Genomic DNA, 24,408 nt, shown 5'->3' with positions numbered 1-24,408 from the left:
ATTAGAATACTTATTTCTTTCCTTTTATTAGTTCTTTTTCTTCTTGCAGTAGAAGATGATGGACACAAAAAAGCCAGTGAAGAAAGCTGCATCAAGGGATACCAGTGTTTTGTAGTTTCTCCCCATACAACTGTTTTTGTGAGCTTTTAATTCCAGCTCAGTTTGGTTCTAAGTTTCAGGTTTAAATGAAATTAAATATAAACACATCCAAAACTGACATTATTTTTGAGCAGGCACTATATGAGACCACTAAGAAGTTGCTGTTTTCCTCTCCAAACTATAAATATATCCAAATTTACTTGAAACTTGGCATGAAAAGGTTTTATAGCTACCATAAATTTGACCTTGTTTTGAGTCTCCCACAACTCTTTGGACAACACAATAATTTTCTGTGGCTGTAAGTAGTTTTCTGTACTACTGTGGTACATATTTGGGGCTGAATTTGTTGACTGAACTTGTAGAGTAGAAACCAACAATTAACCTGAGTTAAAGAGCAGCTGCTTCTATTGTGCTATGGAATTCTGGGGGTTCTGGCCTGTCAGAGTTTATTTTTTCTGGCAAAAGGCTGAGTTTATTTTATTTTTATATTTCAGTGTAATCTTTGAGATAGGGAGTGATGTAGCTCAGAGCTGCCAGCCTCATTTGCTGGTGTCAGGGATACCTTTCGTTTTTGTAAGTGATGCTGTCTGAATGTGACAAAACACTCGATAAGCTTGGCCAAGCATACTAGAAAACAAAAAAAACAAACTAAAAAGCAATGTGGACTTTAAGTCCAGGCAGTTTGAAAAACCTCCAGGGTGTTCTGTCCCCACCAGTGAGTTGTTTCAGGAGAAAATCTGATTGATTGGATTTAAAAAAAAAAAAAAAGGAAAGTTTTGCTTTTCCCTAGTCAGGAGAGGCTGCACAGATTGAGGTGAAACTCAGATCCGTGGTGCACATTGCCAAAGCTCTCCTGGCAGTGATTTCTGCTGGTTTTTGCAAGGCCCAAGAGACATTCACTCACAATATTGAAGCTTTTAACCAGTCACTGGCTTGTGTAAGTAGATATTTTCCTGCCACTGAGACCCCTTGTTACAGGTAACAAGTGCATGTGCCATGGGAGTGGGATGAAGGCTGTGGTGCAGTGGGATGCTCCAGGATGAATCCAAACTCCTGGTTCTTCCTGCCAGGCAGGCCAGGCTGCTGTGATGGGTCAAGTCAGTTATTTCTTATTTTCTTCATAAAACCTGAGGTTTGCCTTTCATCTTTTCCACAAGTAGGGTCTTCTCTGTCTGCCCCTCTTCCTCTCTCCCTCATTTCTTCTGTCTCACCTCCCATTCCTTCTCCTCCCCCAGAGAATTTTGTGTCTTCCCAGCACAGCCAGATCAATTTCTGCTTCTCTCTCTGACTCTCTAATTTCCCCTCCTATGTTGCCAGGTAAATTTGCAGTCTGGGTCACTAGTAAAGAAAATTCATTTGCCAAAAAGAAGGTTCTTGTCTAATGCTCTAATTTGGGGTCATAGTGACCCTCACCTGAAGTTTCTCATTCCTTTCCAGTCTTACAAACAGTTTCCCAGATTAGATTTAAGAAAGAGCCAGGTGAGGAGTCACCTGGAAGGAGAGAAACACATGTAAGAGACAAATCAGTTTTTATAGTAGCAGAATTAGAAGAGGGAAGGGAAGGGAAGGGAAGGGAAGGGAAGGGAAGGAAAGGAAAGGAAAGGAAAGGAAAGGAAAGGAAAGGAAAGGAAAGGAAAGGAAAGGAAAGGAAAGGAAAGGAAAGGAAAGGAAAGGAAAGGAAAGGAAAGGAAAGGAAAGGAAAGGAAAGGAAAGGAAAGGAAAGGAAAGGAAAGGAAAGGAAAGGAAAGGAAAAGGAATATTTTGGTTCCCTGAGCAAGAGAGGAGACAAAATACATTTAATTGGTTCTGTTTGCATTCAGATCTAAAATTCAAGCAGTGAAGAGAATTAGCTGGGTTTTAGTGGAACAGGGACTGGGGTGTGCTGTATCCTGTGCATTCTGCCCCTGCCAACACTTTGGAGGCAGTGAGGGATGTGAGTCCCAGCTTAAGTCATTCCTTGCACCAACCCAGCTTGTGTTTTCTGAAGCACAGCAGATGCATGAAAGGTTTAGTCCTTCTCCCAGATGCCTGTAAGCTTTGTCCTTGTAATCCTCAGAAACAGGGGGAGGAAGAATGGATCTCCCTAGATCAGAGAACACGGGCTGGAGAGATGATCTGAGGTTGGCCAGCCATGTGTGTCGGCTCAGATGCTCTTTCTGATCAGTTTTATTGACAGTCTGACATCTCTGTAAATCCTGACAGTCCTTAAAAAGTGCCAGGGTTTAAATTCACACAGGGGAAAATGTTTTCTAGAGATTTTTTAAATGAGTAGCAGAGATAAGTCAAGAGAAATCCTCAACATAGAATGTGTAAAGCACTACTCAGATTAATTTTTGTCTTCCATGTAATCATTTTAAGTGATTCAACTGTTTTTAATTTTTTTCCTGTGCTTAAATCTTCAAGAAATCATTGGCAACTCTTAAAACATCAGCAGAGTAACATTCACCCTCTGATTTTGATCCCTTTTAAAGATTTTCCAGCTATCTGTAACTTTTATTTCATTTAGTTTACATTCTTTCACTGTTATTACTTGCACTTATTTTCTTTATTGCAATCTGGACTGGTGGCAAGGCCGATTAACAGCTGCTGAACTCTGCTGGTTAAAAGCTCCCTTTTCAGTTGTACACAACCTTGCCAAAATCCAATTGCTCAGGCTGAAATTTGTCATTTTGATTGCTTGCCTCAAGCAGAATTGTTTTGGAAGGGTTCAGCAAAGTCATTCCAGTAGTTTCCAAAAATGAGGCTTGAGCAAAATGTTAGCACATGAAGAAATTAAAAACAATTTCTGGTGGCCTTTTGTCTGACTGCTTTGAGCCTTTGTCATTTTGAACAGAAATGTAAGATTTATCATCTGGGATGTGACTTTTCTATCTGTTATACAAGTCCTACATTTGTGTGAGTTCAGTGAAGCAGTTAATTATTTTTTTTTCCATGAAAACTCAACATCACTGAGCCAAATAGTAAACACTAAAGCAATTAAACCAACACTATCTTTTAAAGGCTTAAGGAAATCATAGTTTTCCTTAATTGCTGCTACATTCAGTGATGCTTTTGCCAGGAGCTGAAGCCAAAGGCAGGGTTGTGCCCTTTCTGTGCCCCCAAAATTGCTTAGGACAAAATGTGCCTCCTTGCTTGGGAGCAGAGGGTCCCAGAAGCTGGAGTAGGGAGGACAAAGGATGGGATGACAAAGGAGTTCAGTGGGGCTCCTCAGGAATCTGCAAGCACAGAGGATTAGGCAGGATTTGATACTTTTGAGATGGGAAGCGGGACCAGGAGGGAGGAATATGGACTGGCTGGGAGGGATATGGACTGGCTGGGCTGGAATTTGGAAGTTAGGGAATATCCTGAGTAGTTTTGGGGAGCAGGAGTAGCCAGATAAAGACACAGCATTGTTGAGGTCTGCTGGGAGCCGTGGTGACCTTGGGGCTGGTCCTGAGCTGGGATGGACGAGGGGCAGCAGGAGCAGCCACCACACCTGAGGGCATCAGAGCCTTCTCAGTGTCCCTTTCCCATCAGCTTCATGAGTCCCACCCTAAAAATTGTCAAGTTCATTCCCTTTCCTGCTGATCCAGGAACAGGACAGCAGCCTCCCACCACTGCCAGCGACTCCATTAAAACTGGTGTTGATTTAACAGTTCCAAGCAGCAGTGCTGAGGAGCCATGTGGGTGTCCATATGTTGCATCAAAATACGTTTTTTTTTTTGCTTTAAATCTAGGAAACACTGTGCTCTTAAGACTATGAAAGTTTCAATGTCAAAAATTCAAGTTGCCCACTCAATGATACAGTTAATTCTGCCTAATGGTATCAGTTCATTTTGTCATTTATTAACTTTCTCGTGTTCAACTTTGTAACCTGAATGTTCTTTATTGCACACATAGCTTTATGTGTGCAATAAACTTACAGCTGAAGAAGGAGGGAAACCTTTATCCCCCGGCCTCAGTCAGATTTTCATGTCAATTTGTCTGGCACAGGGTTTAATAACTTTCTAATTGCAATTGCAGCATTTAGCTAAATCAATGGCCACTCCTCCTGATAAAATTGATTTTAAATAACCATTGTTAAAAGGCACCAGGTGAAACCTTAGGGAGGTGAAAACCAAGATAAGATGAATAGGAAGCCTCCTTTTCTTCTAGACAACTCATATTAATAAAACTTCCCTTTTGCTTTGTTTTGCCTTAATATGTTTTTGCATTGAAAAAAAAAAAATTGAAATTACAGAGGAATCTTTCTGAGCTTCCTTAGAGATATTGCAGGATGGGAGGATTAAAAGGGGGAACAGTCCCTTCTGGAGAAGGGGGCAGGGGATGACAAAAGGGATTTGTTCCAGCTCTGAGGGCTGGAAAGCAGCAAGGCTGGAGGGGCAGTGTGGTACCTCACACTCCACTTCGCTGGCAGCTCAAAATGCACCACACTTCCAGCACGTACAACCTTCCTCTGTGTCCTCAGAGTTCTGTGTGGGTTTGTAAAGTGCACCATCTGTCAGGATAATGAGACCATTTTCACTTCCCTGCTCCATAACCTCCTGATGTAGATGAAGAGCTCGGAATATGGACCTGCTTTCTCTTTCCACAGGGGCTTTGGAAAAACATACTTGCTTTTACCTACATTAAAAAAAAATAAATAAAAAGATGTCTGGTTGTGATTAATCAATACACAGGCTATAAAAAGGTGGATGCTCCTCCTTGCTACAGACCTGAGAATAAGTCCACTGCATAGCAGCCTTAATGATTTACACTTGAATCAGATGCTTGTCAGAGCACAGAACTGCTCTCTTAGGGGAGAACAACCCCTTCACCCTTTTCTGAAATAGCATCAAGTTCAAAAGAGGATGTTGCTGAGTCAGTGCCTAGGACCTAGAAGGTTTGGAATTCTGGTTTTTTATGAGGTGGGAGAAAGGCAAAAAAAAAAAAAAAAAAGGCAGAAGCTGGATTTGAAGTACTGTCTAGTTGCTTTGGAGCCCGACCTTGCTCATTATCTTTGGTGCTTTGGAAAGGCTTGGAAAATTACATTACCCTACAACCACCAGAACTCAATAAATACAGAGGCTAAAGGCAGGGACAAGAAATCCCACAGAGCTTTGGTATTGACTCGTTGCAATTCCAGGCTTTAGCCTCCCAGTACAGTAACTGCCTTTAGGTAATGAAAAGGCTGCTCAGGACACCTTGCCCTTCTGGATTCATTTCCCCCTCTTTTATAGGATCTGTTCACTGCCATTTTTTACTCCCTTATGCTAAACAGTAAATTGTCCTATGTGACAATAGTGAGAATAGGGTCTTTTTTATTACTCTGCATAGGAAATGAGTGGAAGAGCAGAGCTGTGCTCCAGTTCTGTGTCAGAGCCAAGAGTCGTGTCCACCTCAGCATCAGCTTCCACAGTAGGGGAGGGGAAAGAAAAAAGCATGGCAAGGATGTGTGGTGGGGCTGTATTTCTTCCATTAAGAGATGATGAAGCAGTAACTTGTGTGCTTTGGCATGTAAGGAACACGTGAGTGCAATTGTGCTGTGAAACCTGAATTCTTTACTGAGTGCACCATGTTTGGGAGCTGCACCAGGAGGTGGTCACTGTGGTTTTTTGAACTCTGCGTGCAGATCCCAGTCTGATGTCAGTGATCCTTAGCTTGGATCAGCCATGAGAATCATGGCAATACCTTTTAAAGTGTTCTTGTCTTCTACAGGTGGCCACCCAGCACATCTGACACCCACAGTTTATTCCTCTCACATTCTCAGCCCTGTTTTGGCTGCCTCTGCCACGTGCTGGGTGCAGCAAGGTTCCTTGGTTCAGCAAGGTTCCTCCACCCTTCAGGATGGCAGCAGCCATCACCTGGCTCATCCTTAGCTAAGAGCAGAGCTTTGGTGTTTGCTGTAGCTGGTGAATTCAATTACAGCTCTCACAGAAACTGTAATTTGGCTGCTTGTTCACGTGAAGCATTTGATATTGCTTGTCTTGGTGTTAGCTGTAATCCCTTATTACAGGTAGAGAAGCAGTCTTATTGATGTACACATAAAGGCACACAGTGTACACAAAAATTCACCATCTGAATTAAATTGGAAGGAGCGCACGAGGTGCTGATAGAGTTTTTTTGTCTGTTCAACTATATTTCTATAAAAAGAAAAGTGTATGCACACTGTTCAGTCAGCTCCTGAGGGAGCATGAGAGGATCCAGATCAGCTGCACAACTGGCAGCTTCCCTGGCCATCTCAGCAGAGGGAACAAATGTTCATTCTGACCCTCTGCTGAAGGTGAGCTGTTCTCTTCTCCATCCCATGGGATCAGAGCACAAGGATGGAGTTGGGGGAGAAGGTGTTCCTACCTTTATTTTATTTTCTTCCTTCCTGGACCAAACAAGATTTCTTAACTTGCTGCAGTTTCATTGTAATACCTTTCATAAGGGCTAAATAATTCATTTGGTGAGAAGGAATTTCTCATGAAATAGCAGATAAATGTGTTCATCTGAAATTCTACAGTGTGTAGTTCAGGCACCACTCAGGCTCAGGGAATGTAACTCATTTAAAGAACAATACCTACATCTGAACCAGTCCCTCTGAGCTGCCTTTACAACTAATGGAGAATTAAAATTAACCAATGTAAGAAGGGGATTCAAGGGTGAGATTCATGCTGTCCAAAAATGTTGGAATTGCACCCTTGGAATCCTTGCTTTTCCGCATTTATAAACACCTGCAAGTTTGGCTTCCTTTACAGCTGGACTTGATGATCTCAAAGATCTTTTCCAACCTAAATGATTCTATGATTCCAAATTAGATTAAGGATTTTTTCCCCCCACTAGAAGTTGGCCAGACCTTTTTACCTAGAATCTGTTTTTGAAATATTTGGCTTAACGAGCTTCTGCAGAACATGTAACATGTCTTTCCAAGTGGCTCTTGGGCAAGACAGCCTGGACCCTCCAGCATTTAATTCCTTCTTATCCTATGTCAGAGCCACATTGCCACTGGATCTTAATTTATCTCACCCGTGCTGCTGTTTCAGTGTAATCCTCCATTCTCCTGGGGAGCCCCTCATCTCTTCCTAGGAAAATTAAGCAAACCAGCCTTCAGGGGAAATAAACAGAGAATGGGACTTTCTGCATTCAGTGGAGACATGTAAACTCAAATGAAGGATTCTGTTCAGGTAACAGCCCAAGCAAAAGAAAACAGTGGAAATTTCCTAGAACCAACCCTCCTGCAAAAGGGTTTCTTTGCTTTATGGTGGAAAACTACAGCTGGGTGACTGCTTTCAGGAGTCAGAGATGTTAAAATTCTGTACCTTTTGTAAGAAAAATTCATCCTGTGGAGCATTCAGTAAAACTTCTGGTCAGACTGAGTCTGTCCAGCACTCTGGCTGAACTTGTGGATGCTGGAGCAGAAGTGACAAAGCCAAGTGAGGCAGGAGCATGTGAGACCCAGTGGCAGGCCAGTTTCATGGTAAATCCATGTCCATCAGAGTTTCCTGGTCTTTGCTCAGGCTGAGCTACCTTGGAGCTGCTCCAGAAGCCTGGACTTTATATCCATCACATCTCTGGGGCTCTCCTGAAGGGATGAGTTTGGTTTTATGGAGGGGTGACAAACTTTCTTTTGCCAAATGCTCTCCTAAAAGAATGTCTTAGAGCAGGTTTGTTCATCCCAGCCTGTTTTTACCCTCTGACAATTCTGTTCTGTCACTAAAGGACTTCAGGTACTTCCTTGGGCATTTTTAGCCTCACAAGCTTCACTTCTACCCAATTACTGACTAATTGCCTCCACTTGCATCCCAAAACTGGCAGGTAGTGCAAGGTGTTAAAAAAGCATGGTACATGTATTAAAGCAGTGGGGTTTTTTTGTGGTTAAATTAGTTTATCCTATTGCATCATGAGCAATGCCCACATTTGTGCAAATAAAAGCTGCACTGTTTGGCCATTATTAAAGTTGTTTCTTGCACTTATTCTGTGCAGCAAAGCAAGTGCTTCTTACTGATGATATTTAAAAGGCTTAGAAGATACTGAAATAGAATGGAAGGGTTCTTCAAGCTCATCTTGTTCCAACCACCTCTTTGATAGGAAGGGAACATCCACTGTCCCAGGCTTCTCCAAGTCCCAGTGTCCAACCTGGCCTTGGGCACTGCCAGGGATCCAGGGGCAGCCCCAGCTGCTCTGGGCACCTGTGCCAGGGCCTGCCCACCTTCACAGGGATGAATTTCTCTGCAATATCTCCTTTGTTTAAGAATGTGATATTGAATGGCAAATCTCCATTCCTGTACCTTCCCTCTGAGTGTGGGATTAAGTAATTTGTAATTAAAAGCTGTGATAGATTTTATGAGAGGAGAGTGTTTTCTCACTGTGACTTTCCAAGTGCTAATAAAGTAGTTTTTATTAAAATTACCCTGTAAACTTAAAATAGCCTCTCATTAGTTGCTAACAGATATGCTGGTATCCAGTGTCTCCAAGAAAAAGCATTTATTTTCCACTTTGAAGATGAGCAGGGCAAAGTCTCACTCTTCTTTTTGTGTGGAAAAAAAAACAGCTTCTGACTCCATACCACAGTGCTTTTGATTGATTCCTCTCCTTTGTGTGACTGACAGGTTTTGCTCTGTGACCCGTGCCACCTTCCTCAGCTCCTGTCACTTTGGCAGGCACGGGATTGATCCCCCTTTGCTGCCACTCCTGTGTGGCATGTTGTGATCGCTGCCACTTCTCCGAGCTTCTTCCCCAGCTGCTCTTCAGGGAGCATCCCTGGAAAGCAAAGCTGAGGGAGGCAGTGCCACCAGGGAAGATAAAATCCTGTGTTTGTGCTTTCCTGGCGAGTCCTCTCAGGTATCATCGGTCATCCTGCAATTAGCAGCGAGTGCCAACTCATTTTGAGGCAGTTCTTTGCAATCTGGAGCAGGAAAGTGTTTGGAAGTGCTGGGGGCAACATCCCTCTTGGAAACCAAAATGGGTTTAGAGCCTTTTTATATGGTTTTGTTGGAAAGTGGTGCAGCATGGCTTGAATCAAGAGGGCTAAACTGTCTTTTTGCCTCAACACCCCTGGGTTTCCCTCCTCTGCCACCACAATCCCTTGGCAGAGCCTGTCTGGAGCAATCCCAGCCATGCTGGCTGCACCAGCTTTCAGATATTTAGGGAATCTCTGGATGATGCCTGAGCTGTGCTGGGGCTTTGGATAATGTGCTGCTGTTGAGGTAGCCCTGAGGAAGTTCTCCTGTTATTTTAAACGTCACTGCTGAAGACACTTCTGCAAAGGTCAGAGCACTGAGGGGTGGCGGAGGGGAAAGAATTTATTGTTCTGCATTTGTAACCACATTAGGGCTCCCAGCTCGGGCTGGGAGCGCCTGCATGCTACCATAATAGGGAAATAACTGATCATATATTAATCAAGCAGTCGAGGAGCCAGTCAGGAGGGCTTCATGCCCTGCTGAAATGCAGCTCCCTCCACAGCAAGGCTGGTTAAAGGCACAGAGTTTAACTGGGGAATTGTGGGAACCCTAGCCTTATTTTGGGGTCTTATGTGGTGGTGAAATTTTTCTTCTAACTTGTGATTCTAAAGAAAAACTGTGCAGGCTCTTGTTGTTTGGTCTTAAGGCAGTTTATTGTTAGTTATCTAAAAGATTGGTTTTTTGGGCTGCGGCTGCTTGGTCAGTGGCCCAGGCAGAGGCACAAACACACCCTGACATCCTCTCTGTTTGCTGTCTTCTTCTTCTCTCCCCCCACCCAGGGCTGCTGCTATTTTTTATATGATATATTACGTATTACATGTTTTTAGTTTTCCCTCAGTACTTATTACCTATATTATAAAGTGTTTTTCTACTCTAAACTAATCTGTGAGTGCTAACATCACCAAGAACATGGAGGCAAGGAAAAAGAAGGAAGAACAGGATCAGCCCACTTTCTTTTATTTTAGAACTTCTGACCCCCATGTACAAAGTAAAAACCCCCCTGTACAAGTGTTAAAACCTCCTTGTATAATACTAAAAAAATTTCCCCTCTGTTTTGTAACTACTTTTACTATACTGTCTAACTTTTTGTGACTGCTTGTTCTACCTCTAAAGTTGGTAACTCATTCCATGGCTCAAACTCAAAATCACAGCTGTTTCTAGCTGCCTGCTAGGGTCTAAAATGCTTTTGACCAAGGCCTGGAACCTCTAAAAATGTCTGAGAGACATTTTGAGTTGTAACAGGGAATGAGACCTGGAAATGGCAGAGGAAATTAAAATCACCTTGTGACAATTCCCATTTCAAACTTGGCTGGAGCCTTGGGCATCAGGGGCAGCTGCAGAGCGGGACTCCCACAACTCTGGGCTAAATTTGGGAGGAGGATCTTGGCATCCTGACCTGCAGGAGAGGCTGAGTTAGGGCTGGGTGTGTTATCCCTGCTAGTGGGCATCGTTCTGTAGGGACACAGAGAGCTGACAGGACCTGGACTCACAGTCCCTGGGGGTCCCTTCCAACTCAGGGAATTCTCTGATTCTGTGCCAGTGCCAGCAGTTGATCCCCAGCACCATTTCCCTTCAGATCCCAGAGGCTCCCACTGAATTTGCCAGTTGAGCATCCCCCAGACACAGCTTTAGCTGGTAAGAGATGAGATTATAGAGCTGGTTTTTATTTGCTAGAGTCTCAGCTAAACTTGCCCAAAGTTTGATCTCCACGTGGGAACGTGAATTAGGGCCTCTGGTTTCATTCCCAGAATGCCTCCCATGAATTATGTACCTATCTGTGCATCAGTTATGTGTTTGTAAACCATTTTAAAAGGCTGGCAGTGATCCATTAATTACTTTGAAGATGAGGAATAATTGCTTACATAATATTAGCATTTAAGGAAAAACAATATTTGTCTCTATATTAATTGTTGAGCAAAATCAATTCATCTGTAGTTGGCTACAATCTACTTGAGAATGCAATTTTTGTAAAATGAATTTTATTGCTATTCCTTTCTGTTCCATTATATTACCCCAATGTACATATTTTTTGTGCTACTTCGTTTATCTTATGTCAGAAATAATATTCCTGTTCTCCAACATTATTACAACTAGGAAAAAAAGAAAGATTAATCAGACATTTCAAAAGCCTCATGCTGAAATAACATTTTTAAAATTATAGGAGAACAGCCATTATTTTCTACAGCAAAACTAATTTTTCAAGTTCAAGATAGCAACACCATATTCTGAAAGTAAAGGTCAATTTGAAAAATAAAATATTCTGGTTGCCTAATAAGGTCATGTTCTTTATACCAAATTGTAATTTACAGCTGAATCAAATGATATTAATTATTTCTGGCTTGCTTTGAGTGATATTCTGGGGCCAGTTGGTGTAGTTCAGATAAAAATAGCTGTTACATGTAGTCTTATCATTAATGATAACCTTTATTTTTTTTTTCCACATGGAGCCTTTGAAGTCTCAGGAGACTGCTGAGCTCCAGGGGTTGCTTTTTAGTTTCAGAGGTGGTTCCTTTGTGGACTTTACATTTCCCCAGCATCTTCCACCTTCAAAAACCAGAAAACAAAAACCCCTTGTGTAAAGCTGTAATTCCCCACCATCGAGTGCCTCTCTCCTGACAAACACAACAGGGAGGTGCATTCTGGAAGGTGGCCCTGGAATGTCTGGGTTCCTTTTGGAGTGACAAAACAAGAACAGCTTTAGGGATGGAGTCCTTGTCACAAAACGAGCATCTCACCCTGCAGCACTTCTAATGAGCAGGAAGGAAGATTATTATTGTTCCTAATCTAATTAGAGAAACAATCTGTACGTATTAATCAATAATCTGAATGTTTGTGGCCAAGGAGGCCACTGGCAGCTGGGCTGGATGAGGAATTGTGTGTCCAGCAGGAGCAGGGCAGGGATTGTCCCTCTGGGCTGGCTCGGAGAGGCCCCTCCAGGGCTGTGCCCAGTTCTGGTCCTGCAGGAGAGACCTGGAGGGGCTGGAGCGTGTCCAGGGCAGGGAACGGAGCTGGGAAGGGGCTGGAGAGTTCCTGAGGGAGCTGGGAAGGGGCTGGAGAGTTCCTGAGAGAGCTGGGAAGGGGCTGGAGAGTTCCTGAGGAGCTGGGAAGGGGCTGGAGAGTTCCTGAGGGAGCTGGGAAGGGGCTGGAGAGTTCCTGAGGGAGCTGAAGGGGCTGAGCTGGAGCAAAGGAGGCTCAGGGGGACCTTGTGGCTCTCACAGCTCCTGCCAGGAGGGTGGTGGGTTCTGCTGCCCCAGCCCTGCCCCAGCCCAGGAGGAGCTGGAGCTGCTGCAGAGAGCCCAGAGGAGGCTCCAGGATGAGCAGAGGGATGGAGCAGCTCTGCTGGCAGGAAAGGCTGGCACAGCTGGGATTGTTCACCTGCACAGGAGAAGCTTTGGGCTGAGCTCAGGGTGGCCTGGCAGGGCCTGAATGAGCTGGAAAGAGAGAGAGAATTTACAAGTACGAGGGGGAATGGCTTCAAACTGACAGAGTTTAGGTTTAGATTAGATATTAGAAGAAATTCTTTACTGTGAGCTTATTGAGGAACTGTAACAGTTTGCCCAGAAATGTTATGGATGCTCCATCCCTGGAAGTGTTCAAAGCCACATTGGACATTGGAGCAGCCTGGGACACTGGAAGATGTCCCTGCAGGGCAGGGGTGGCACTGGATGATCTCTAAGGTCCCTTCCAACACAGGCCATTCCATGATTCTATAACTCCCCTAAAAAATGAGTCTTTTACTTCCTCACCTTCAAGTAGATAGAGAGGGGAAAGAATGGCCAACATCAACTCTTGGCTTTTAAAAGTATTGCTTGTGAGGGGTTAAGTGAGGCCTCCACACCTCTGAGCATCCATGTGCTGGCTGGTTGCTCCATGGATTCTGGGCAGACAAAATGACTCTTCCCATCACAGAAAGATAATGCTGCATGTGGATGTCAACATCCATGTGATTCCTGCCCATTTTGGTCCTCTTTAATTAGGGACTGTTCTGCCTCATTGGACAGGCTGGTGTAATAGCTTGGGATAAAGATTGTCACAGCTTGAAAAATCTTTGGAGCAGTGGGAGGTAATGATCCTGCCTGAGGCAAAGCACTGCTTCTGGCCCTGTGATTCTGTCCCACACTCCATTGAATCTTTTTTCCCAAACGCTGCAGTTTAGCCCCTGAAAAATGCAGTATTTTTATGAGTGTGTTCCATCTTCACTCTGGCCCCATAATTCCTGCTGGATGTGAGCAGGGTGAGCAGGGGCAGAGGATGGCATCTGAGACATGAAATGCCAGTTAGAGGCTTCAGCCCGTGCGATTTTTCATGCTGAATGGTTTTCCAGAATGTGACGAGCAATTTCTCTTTCATCTGGAAGATGGGAATTTCTGAGAATAAAGACTGAGTCCCCTTTTCCACCCCACTAACCTTTTCCCTTCCCTGAGCAGTTTTGGGAAGTACTGGTCTGCTTAGGCTATGATCAATTGTCACAAAAGACTGCTTTAAACTTTTGGCCCATATGGAATAAGCAATGTTTCCTTTTCCCAGCGTTATCACAATTCGTTTTACTTCGTAGTTGAAAAGTAAATGAAAGAAATAGCTGGAGGCACATTTGTGAATAATTACATTTGCACCACATTTCTTCAGAGTTTGATGGGTAGATTTATGTGTAAGATTTTATTGTTTTCCTTCAGCTTCATTATCCATCCAGTGTTTGCCATGGATCACAAGGCGCTGTAGCAGATCATGGAGGCAGCATTCTAATGCTGTTTCATCTGGAAAGGGAAAACATAGATCTTTTTTTCAGCTGCAGCAGTGCAAGATGATGGGAGACTTGGAAAGCAGCTCATTAGTTGCTGCTTCAGGCTCTCCTGCTGGGATGAGTGCTGCCTGTGGTGAGGGAAAACCTGTGCCCTGTAAATTGTCTCTGACTTCAGCCCTGCAGCGTGATGCTGCTGGGGTGTGGGGTGCCCCTTTTCAGCAGGCAGTTGATGATGTGCCCCGAGGAGTTTTGCCTCAGATCAAATCAGTTTTGATCAGATTTGCCTCAATTGGCACAGATCCGGTCCGTGGTTAAACGTGATTTTGGGAAATGTATTGGGTAACAATCTTTTGTTATGGCCAACAACTGCTGGCAGTGATCAGTGCCCAGCAGGGACATGCACTGGCTGCCCTGCTTTGTCAGGGTGTGTTCCAAAGAGTTTGAAGGAATCTTTCAGGGAAAACCTTGAAATAGCCGAGTTTGGTGGGAAGGGTTAGGGGGATTTATTTATTATGGTGCTAATGAAAGCAGAAAATGCAGTCCAGGACTTTATCAACCATCTCTGAACCGTGTAAAATCACAAGAATCTTGTGAGTTTAAGTCTGCTGACAAGAGTTTTGTTTTCCCTGGTTTTCTCCTGGGGGTGGGTGTAGTCCAGGGATTCTCATATCCGTGTGGAAGGAATCATCATGTAACTGAGAAAGTGAAGAGACCAACAAAAGGTTATGTGTGGCAGAGGGTGGGGAGAGAATCCTGATCCACCTTCACTGCCACATCAAGGTAGCTTGGAAGAAGGTGGTTTCTCATCAGAATGGTTGTCCCCCACCAGCAGGAATGAAAACAATCAGATCCAGGAGTAAAACCTGTGCCAGTGCTTACCTGTGCTCTGGGCTGCTGTGAGAATTTTCTGGGTTTTCAGACCATTTCCAAGCTAATTATCCCTTGTGAAAGGAAAACCAGGAGTGCATGAAAGAGGAGCATTTCTGCAGGCTTCCTTTCAGCTCTCTGCAGAAATTTAATGATTTGAGGACTCAAATCCAGCAGCGTGCAGGCTTGAGATATGTGAACAGCTACTGACAGGTAAAAGTTACTGTGGCATGGGTGGGTATGGAGTAGGAAGTGTGCAAAAGGGTTTTAATCTTTTTATCAGTGCAGTGAGGTGATTTCTAGTCTGTGCAGGTCCTGAGCCCAGGCTGGGTTTTCATTGTAATTAATTGGTTAATTCTTAATTTGTAGAATCATAGAATGGTGTGGGTTGGAAGGGACCTTAAAGATCACCTGGTTCCAGCTCCCCTGTTGGAACTGCTGCTCCTACCCAGTAAAACCATCTCATTTGCAGGGTGTGATGCTTTTTAAATCACAAGGCTGCTTTTAGGGAAGCAGCTCAAGGTAAAAGCTAAAATTTTATTCCCTTAGACAAAGCCTGAGCTGGCACCCCACTGAATTTTCTCTCAGATTGACAGTCCATCTGGTAAAGTATCTGTGTTGTGACAGGTATCAATAGAAAATGGTCTGGGGAGAACTCCAAGAAAATCCACTCTCAAAATTTGGGAAATACCTAATTCACCTCTTTTCAGTTTAACATAGGACTTAAACTCTTTAAGCAAATATGTCTGTGCAATTATATATTAATATGTATTCTCTATGTATGCAAATGTGGAGGGACCATACATGTATAAAAAAATGAAATATGGGCAGAGGGAGAAAGAAAATTATACAGATATGTCTATTACATTACATTGCATATATAGATAGTGCACATGTTGTTTTATAATATATATTATGCACATATGTGTAATCATTGTAATTCCCTACCATCTGCTAATTACGAGTTTCTTCTTTATCAATATAAATATCTTGGCCCATTTGAACACTTCTAATTTCTTAATTACAAGTCATTTTGTCCTAGCATTTCTCAGTGGTGATAGGAAAATAGAGATATAGGAAGAGCTCATGTGGAATTTTGGTTTTGATGTCAACAACTGTAGGTCAAAAGAAACAAAAGGAAGTCAAACCTTAAGATATTGCAAATTATTGCATTACAGTTGATTTTAAGGCAGTGAGGATGGTATACATCAAGCAAAGATTTAAGTGTCCTGGAAATTTTAGAGACAAATTACACTAAATGCTGCATTTCCTTAAGTCTTAACATGAGATTGCTGAGTCACTGTTGCGAGTTAAGATAGTGCTAAAACTTGGCTGTAATAGGAAATGAGCTGTACAAGCCAGATTTCATCAAGAGGTACAGACCCAATTGTGTCTATTCATCCACCCATCTGCTTTTCCCAACTGGCATTTCCAAAGGACAGTAATTGTTACACTGAAAGGCTAAAATCGATGGATAGACTCCACTTTTACTGTTACGTTGCCTTTAACCCATAAATACACAATCAAAATTGGTTCCAGTTTCTCCTTGGCTGTGTCACTTCCGACCTTCTCGTGCCCTTCCCCACGGAAGATAAACTATAATTGTATTTTTGTACTTAGGGTGGTTGTATTGCTTGAATAGTTACACAAACCATGCAGATTCTCGGATTTAATGACTTGATTCTGTGATTTAATGACATAAAGTTAATGGATTGATTTTGTTCCACGAAAATCTTTGTTGTGATAGCTTAGCTTTTCATTAGCCTGTGTAATAAAATTTGGTGAGCTCTCAAGCCGTTCTCTTTATCCAGATTTTCTCTTTCTTCTTCTATTTTCATCTTTCTTAAATGTTTTCTAAATAAAACAAAATACTAAGTGAACATTTCTCTTATATTAGCACAACTGCATTTATTTGCTTGCTGTAGTTAAAATAAAATCAATATGGGATATTGCAAACCTTCCCTTTAAATAGTTCCTCACTTTAGAATGCTCCATGGAAAATGGACACAAAAACTGAGTTCTGAGGAAGAATGAGAAGTAAAGGCAAGAAATCCCACAGGACTCAAGCTAAAACCATGGAATGGCATCCCTCTTTTCTAGTGTGCAGGACAGAGATAATGGGGGATAAGTTTATTTTCATTTTAATAAGACATTGGACGTGTTGCCTTTATTTGCATTAATGCTACTTGGGGATGAGCATGCTGGAGGTATTAATGTCAAAAATTAAAAGCAAAGTGGTTCAAAATGGGTGAATTCCCCCAAGCAGAGCACCCTGCAGACTCCTGGTGTGACGTGCACTGCAGGCTGGCACACAACAGATCCATCAGTGAGGTTAACAAACCAATTTATGGTGAAAAACTCGGTGCTGTGATGAGGTTAGTGGGGCGAACGTGTGCTCCCACCAGCTCAGCCCAGGCTGAGTTTGGGGTTATCTGGGCTACCAGGGCAGGAATTTTCCCAGCTGCACTTTTAACTCGTAGGTGGGTGAAGGAAAATTCAGCAGAGTCAGCTGGGTTGTCCACGTGGAGGTTGAATGCAGCTGAAGGGAAAGCTGAGGCCTGGGAATAAAGGAAGGCAAAGAGCCAAGGATTGAGGATGAAAGACAAAAGCAGAGCCTGGAGAGAAGTGAGGGAAGTAGCACAGTGGTGCAGAGATTGGACATAAATGATTCAGAGGGGAAGAGCTGTGCATGTTGGAAGGGATGAGGCAGGAAATGAGTGGAAAGAATGGAAATTAGCCTTAGGAAGTATTATCTCTTCATCTCATGTTGGAGGTGTGATAAAAACAGTATCTTAATGCCTCTACTTTGAATTATTTTAATCTATCTCTTTTTTTAGGGTAAACATAGAATAATTTAGGTTGGAAAAGACCTTTAAGTTCTCCCTGCTGGGTGGCACAGAGGAGTCCCTCTGTCCCTCACTGTTGGCTGGGGGGACTTGCCCAGGTGCTGGGTGAGTGCTGAGCACCCTTTGGATGTTGCTCCTCAGTGCCCAGCTCCCCACAGGATGTCACTGGGAGGGGTTTGATGTAACTTGTGCAGGCTTTCTCCCTGAATCTGCTCCCCATTGCCATGGCTTTTTCTGCTGATGCCTTTTCCTTGGTCTGAAAACTGAGAGCCAGGTACGGTTAAGGGATGGATAAATGGATTTTACATCCGGTATTTGATAAGGATCTTTAGGAAGAAGGAGAAAGCAACAGAATTTTCCACCTGTGCTGCTCACTGATCATCCCTGTCTGAATAAGCTGTTGATGTTTTTGTTCTGTTTCCTTTGAGCAGATGGGCAAAAGAAGGTCCAAGAGGAGTTTGACATAGACATGGACGCGCCAGAGACAGAGCGGGCGGCCGTGGCGATACAGTCCCAGTTCAGAAAATTCCAGAAGAAAAAAGCGGGGTCCCAGTCCTAGTAGCTACCTCACAGCTCAAAACAAAGTAATCCTGAGATGATTTATCAAGATCAGAAATAACACAAAGATGCATGTACAGAAATTATCAATATTTAAAACCCCATTGGCAGATAAGAACCCATGAGCTTGTGTGCGACTTCATCCCCCAGATGTTTCACGGCCATTATCCTCTGTAACTCACCATTTTACTTGATGTTGTAATAAAAAGTTAGGGTGAAGTAATTAAAGTGTCTGCCTTCATCTGTCTTTCCATATTAATCCAGCAAGTGCAGCGTTACAAATGAGCCCAGCCCAGATTCCTGTTTCCCTCTCCACCTAAAGCTCAGAGTCATAACAGCACCGTATGTTGCAGGGATTTTTGCTGAGGGATGAGATAGATGCATCTCAGCCCTGCTTCCCTCATTTGGAGAATTCCAGCTGCCAGCAAAATGTGAAAATAAAATTACTTTCTCGTAATGAGCTGAAAGTAAAAAACAAAACAAAACAAAACAAAAAGTTGCAGGCAGAAGCTGGCATGAGGGGTGTAGGAAGCAGGGAGCAGTTTATTTTTGTCTTGCAAGTGTGTCAATAAAGTGGTTTGAGTGGGGGAATTGTGCCTGTCCTTCTTCCTCTTTGCATGATAACATTCAGAGATCTTGGACCACATTGACTGTTATGGAAAGAAAATAATAAACCAGACACAAAATACCTTTGGAAGTTTGGGATTGATTTTTGTCTGTAATAATAGAAACTGACCCTCTAAACTCTATTTCTTGATGCAGTTTTTCAGTCTCTACATAATCAGCAACTGTTTCTGTGCCATCTGTTTCCATATTATTTTTAATGTTTGAGGAGTAAATCATAACAGCCTTCCTGTGTCCATTTGCACTGTTCTGTATTCAGCTTTGAGCCCCTTTATTACTGTGTTAGCCCAGCTTTGGATCAACAAAAAGCAGCTACAGCGTGTCTGAAATGGGGAAGTGAGTGATGACAGCTTTTCACTCCTTCAGGGGGCATAGATCCCAGCTCTGCCCAGGGGGATCCTTTTCTTCCTCTCCCACCTTCCAGAGGAGTGTTGGATCACCAGGGCAAGGGACAAATGCAGTCACCTTCAAACAGAAAGCCAGGGCAGGGGCAGGAATGGAGGGACAGGAGGGATCTCATGGCCTTCTCACAGGAGCCCATCGGAGCAGCAGTGCTGGAGAGGTGCAGAGCTGTGGGGTTACAAAGGAAAATGAAAAACTTTCTGCAGGTTATGGCACTTGTGGTGCTGGGCATCGTTTTGGAGGTGGTGCCAAGAGCTCTGGCCCCGTGCTGGCTACAGGGAGCCCTCAGGGATGCTGAGCAGGAGAAATCCTGTGGGCAGAGAAGAAAGCATGGGCAAACATGATTTGTGAGCTGCTCGAGGCTGGGTGGGAATGCACAGAGTTTTTTAGAAGTCATTTTGGAGGGGAGCACCCAGACCCTGCTGTGGCACCTCTTTCTGTGTGGCATGACTTTCCCACTCAAAGTCACTCAAAGTCCTCCAAGCTGCAGCTCAGTTCTTTCATTATTTTTTTTTTTTCATCAGCACTGTTCCTCTGCATTTAAGAATTTCACAAATAAACCTCAAATAACAGTGCTGCTGTGCTCAAAGTGTGGTTCGTGGAGGCCCCAGTTCCCCCACTTGTCTTTCACAGCAACTGCTCACCATATAATGATAGCCTAAGCATAATAATCTAAAAATTGTAATGGCTTTGGATTGTTTTGGTGCCATTTTGTTTAGATGAACATATATTTGTAATAAAAGGCTGCATTTGTGTTCTGCATTATGTCATTTGAAACAGCATGAGCTCTGTAATGGCTACTTAATTGAATAAAAACTATGGGTAAGCACTAGGCTTTTATATTTGATCTGACATTCCTTGGACTTAAATTTCCTACACAACAGGAATAATCATATGGTTGGGACACAGAGAAAATGATTGCATTATTGAAGCACAGCAACAGGGGCTGTTAGTAAATGAATTATGTCTCTTTCAGCAGCAGGGCTTTTCTTCAATGTGCAGTTCAGAGTGCATCTTACAGACACAGCCCCAATGTACAGAGACACATAATGAGGAAACAGTGATCTGGCATGAGATTTGGAATAATTGTGGCTGCCCCTGTCAGACAATTTCCTTTTCATTTAAATGTGTTTGCACACAGATTGATGTTCCCAGGAGAGCTTTCTTGCTCCTGAGTCTTGCTCTTCTCTCATCTTTTTGCCCATATCCAAGGTGACAGCTGTTAATTTCTTTTCTTACCAATTTCTTTTCAAAGACCTCTCTGGGTTTGGCTGAGGTGAGAAAAGGAGTTGGATCCCACCAGACTGGGTGAAGGAGGACAGTTAAATATTCCAGGGATAATGTGGGTCTTTCAACTTCCAGACACTCACTTAGCTCTGCCTAACTGTGCATAATGCAGTCATGGAAAGGAAGATTTAAATTAGGGGGATATCTGTGCTGATAACCCCAAAGTTCCCATAGGTAACATGGAAGAATATTCAGAGCAGTAGATTTTGCAGGAAATGGGGTTATGGCTCCCACCACTGACACCCACACCCTCCCCAGACACATCCATGCTGCCTCTGCTCCAAATTGCTGCCAGATTATCCCAAAAGAGAATAACCTACAGCTGAGTGATCAGAACAATTGCCCGAGCCTGTGAAATCCTTAGCTCACGTCGCTGCCTGGACCGTAAAATAACTTCTGGAATTAAACACAGAGACCAAGAGAAGGAACCAAAGCCCTAAAAAAGCACAGGAATGCCCACACAAGGGAAACAGCAAAGAATGTGTCTGTCAAGTCAAGGAGAGAAAAGCAAGCCACAGCCAAACCTGTGGGGGAAGTGGAGGTTTCACAGAAAGTAGAAATGAGTTTTGGATTAATGCCCAGAGCAGAGGATCCCACAACTCAGGCAGAGTTTGGAGCAACCTGGCAAAATCACAGAATCATAGAATCAAGCCATGGAATGGGTTGGATTGGAAGGGTTCTTAAAGCTCAGCTCTTTCTGACCTTTTCCATAAGAAGAAAACATCCACTGTCCTAGGCTGCTCCAAGCCTCAATGTCTAACCTGGTCTTGGTGTGCCAGGGCCTCCCCACCCTCCCAGGGAGGAATTCCTTCCCAATATCCCATCTGAACTGACTCTCTTAATATCAACAAATTTATACCAACAAATCACCAGGAGTGTGTTGGAGTCCAGGGCATTCCTCTGGCTGCCCTGGCTGACTCGAGACCCTAACATAAAGTCAAAAACTTCTGTGGCTTTGATTTTAGCCTGTAGAAAAAGCTGTCAATTTTGTATGAAGAATTACAGGTCACAAAGGTTTTAATAGTGTAATATTTAAATTAACACAAGGTGGAAAAGTAAAGTTTTAAGAGTTTTAGAATAGGGCTGAAGGGGGTACAAGATGGAGGAATTTAGGTGTGTCCAAGCCTTCTCCTTTATCTTGTCTTCCATATCTTAGTGTGATAGTGACACTTTTCTATTATTTTAAGGTAAAGATTTACTGTCTAACATAAATGATGAGAATTGGTAACAAATTGTGAACACAGACATGTAGTTTTGTGTATATAAGGTGGGAGCTGTCCAAAGCTCAAGGGCAGACTACCATAGCTTCCTTTCTAGGCAAAACTCAGCAAATAAAGAAAGAATGTTATAAATAAGAAAAAAGAACAACCTTAAAAGCACAATCAAAGACATTCCAAACTCCTACTTTAGCTACAAAAGACTCTTTATGATCTCAAAGTCACCCTAACCTTCTAAACCCCAAAACATCACCAGGAGTGCCCGAGGTTCACCCATGGCTGGTGGAGGAGCTCAGATGCACAACATCTGCCTTGCTCAAACCATTGCTCCCACTGGCCTCAGCTCCAGGGAAAATTAACAACATATTTTAGCAATGTCATTTAGAAAGGGCTCTAGCAGAATTCAGGGATTTCCAAAGAGCAGCTTCATTAGGAGTCTTGAGAGAGAACCAAAGATATGATGTGATCCAGCCATGATACATCACCGCCCAAACCTGCTGCTGGAGGAGATGACAGGTGGGAATTGGGAACCCAGGGACTCACCTGGATTTTCCAGAAGTTTTAACAGGACTGTCTTGGGTGCCTCTCAGAGGAGCTGAGGTGTGGGAACAAAGGGTCCCACAGAAAAACCATAAGGTGACAATTTGTTATACAGGCTCCTCAGGGCAGTGGGCACAGCCCCAAGGCTGCCAGAACTCAAGGAGTGTGGGGACAATGCTCCCAGGCACAGGGTGGGATTTTGGGATGTCTGTGCAGGGCCAGGAGTTGGGCTTTGATGATCCTTTGGGTCCTTTCCCACTCAGGATATTCCATGATTCTAGAATTCTTTTCTCAATATTAGCTCTACACGAGTGTTCAAAGCCTGATGGGAAAAATGCAGAGTGTACTATCAATATGATGAAATTAATATTTAGACATCTATCTCCTGGAAGCATTTAAATGCAAATATCCTTCTCAATCTGAAAACAGCAGAAATCCCTTGTATTGGTTTACGTGATCAAGACAATCTTCAGAGGGGGAGGATCCAGGAACTTCCCCTCAAAAGAGAAGCACTGCCATTTCTAATCCATTAAAATCTAGTCACGAATGGGTTATTTAGCTCAATTTTTAAATTAAGGCAGTGCATTTTTTCTGGGTTGGTTTTTTTTTTTAAATCCCTAAACTCTCCCTGACAGATGGTCTCCTGCCTTTTAGTATCTCCAGTGATGGTAAGGCTAAAACCTTCCTTGGCAGCTTGTTCCATGGCTGAACTTTTCTTAAAGCTATAAAGGTTGGTTTGTACTTAAAACCTAAACCCTCCCTCCTGCCATTTAGATTAATTTGTTCCAGTCCAGCTCTACCCAGTTTCCCATATCTTATCTTGTGGGTCTCCTTTTCAAACTTTTTTGTTATTTTCTGTTATTCTCCTTTGAACTTTGCCCATTTATCTGTGCCTGGAATGAAATGCAGCCATCCAGATGAAATGCACCCAGTGCCAGGCACAGCAGCACAATTATCTCCACTATTTTACAAGTAATAAGCCCCTCACCACACATTTACACGGCTTTTGGCATTTTTTTTGTGGTAGCATTATTTTCCTGGCTTGTGGTCAGAACATCATTTCCCAAGAATATGGAGCTGCTCTATGAACTCTCTGGCTGGTCAGGATTTCACCATTTTTTCCTACAAAAGATTACTCTGGCTGTAAAACATCTTTATTCTTTTAATTTTATAACCCCCCTCCACCTCTGCAATACTGGGATGACACAGAAATCTGGGTAAATGTCTTTATCTGAAGCACTTTTTCCTTCAAATAAGGCAGGAATTGTAATAGTTTCTTTTCTTTTTTTTTTTTTTTTTTTTTTGTGCTTTCCCATTTTCTGTTACTAAATAATTACAGTCAGGTGCAGAGGCTTCAATGATCTCTAAATCAACCTTTTTTGGAAACTCAGAAAAGGTTTCAATGACTTCCTACTTTATTCTGAAAAGTTAACTTGCCTTTTACTGGTGATGACTAATTATTTGATAAGAAAAGTCTTCAAATTCACAGCTAAAAATAGCTTTTGAAATAAGCCTGAGGACTCTTGTCCCTTCTCAGTGCGTTGTGATTTAATGATCTTTTCACAAAGACCAAACTTATACTATTACTCACATTCAGTGGTAGTTTCCAGCAGGAATATTCCTGCAGAAATCTTCAGGACTAATGTGACAAAGGGAGGGGGTGTGAGCCATGATCTGTTGGCCTCATCGAGTACACAAAGTACAGTGGCTTTTTGTGCTTGGTTTGCAGATCTTGGCAAAATTATACCCCTGGATTCCTTGAGCCATTGCAATTTCTTGTTGGGAGCCAAGCCTGTATTTATTAGAGTGAATTATTGAAAAAAATAAAATAACCAGCAGATGATTAATAAGAGATACAATAATTAATACAGCAAGGGGAAAACTGACAGGTTTCCAGAAGACTGGAAGCAACTGGTGACAGGACAAGGGGAAAAGAATGGGCTTAGATTGGAGATTAGGAAAAAATTGTACTTTGTGAGGGTGGGCAGGCCCTGGCACAGGGTGGCTGCCCCTGGATCCCAGGTTGGATGGGTTTGGAGCAGCCTGGACAGAGGAAGGTGTCCCTGCCATGGCAGGGTGGAATTCCATGATCTGTGAGAATCCTCCCAAGCACTCCCTGACTCCGTGATCTCTCCAAACAGGTTCAGCTCAGATCACACACACAAGCCACAGTGAGGCTTTCCTTCGTGTGGCACGGGCAGAGCTGTCACCCTCCTCCTGCTGTGACCAAACCCAGCTGCAGTGGCAGCAAATTGTCCCTCCTTGGCTCCAGGGACATTTCTGGCCACGTCCCCGCTGTGCTGTGCCCCTGCCCAGGGCTGGCA

At 43.2% G+C, this 24,408-nt stretch overlaps 1 protein-coding gene across 1 annotated transcript in view; it reads left to right on the top strand.

Moving 5' to 3' along the window:
• The window catches only part of PCP4 (Purkinje cell protein 4), a 49,002-nt gene extending 30,300 nt beyond the window's left edge, over positions 1-18,702 (top strand). The window contains exon 3 of the mRNA XM_021527480.3: positions 17,888-18,702. Within this exon, the coding sequence (XP_021383155.1) occupies positions 17,888-18,015 (128 nt within the window). The 3' untranslated portion in view covers positions 18,016-18,702. The remainder of the gene's footprint in view (positions 1-17,887) is intronic.
• The last annotated feature ends 5,706 nt before the right edge of the window (positions 18,703-24,408 follow it).

The sequence above is a fragment of the Lonchura striata genome, chromosome 2, assembly GCF_046129695.1.
Source record: "Lonchura striata isolate bLonStr1 chromosome 2, bLonStr1.mat, whole genome shotgun sequence".
In the NCBI taxonomy this organism is placed as follows: domain Eukaryota; kingdom Metazoa; phylum Chordata; class Aves; order Passeriformes; family Estrildidae; genus Lonchura; species Lonchura striata.
The sequence above is the reverse complement of the archived record's forward strand: the minus strand, read 5'-3'. Positions and strand labels throughout refer to the sequence as shown.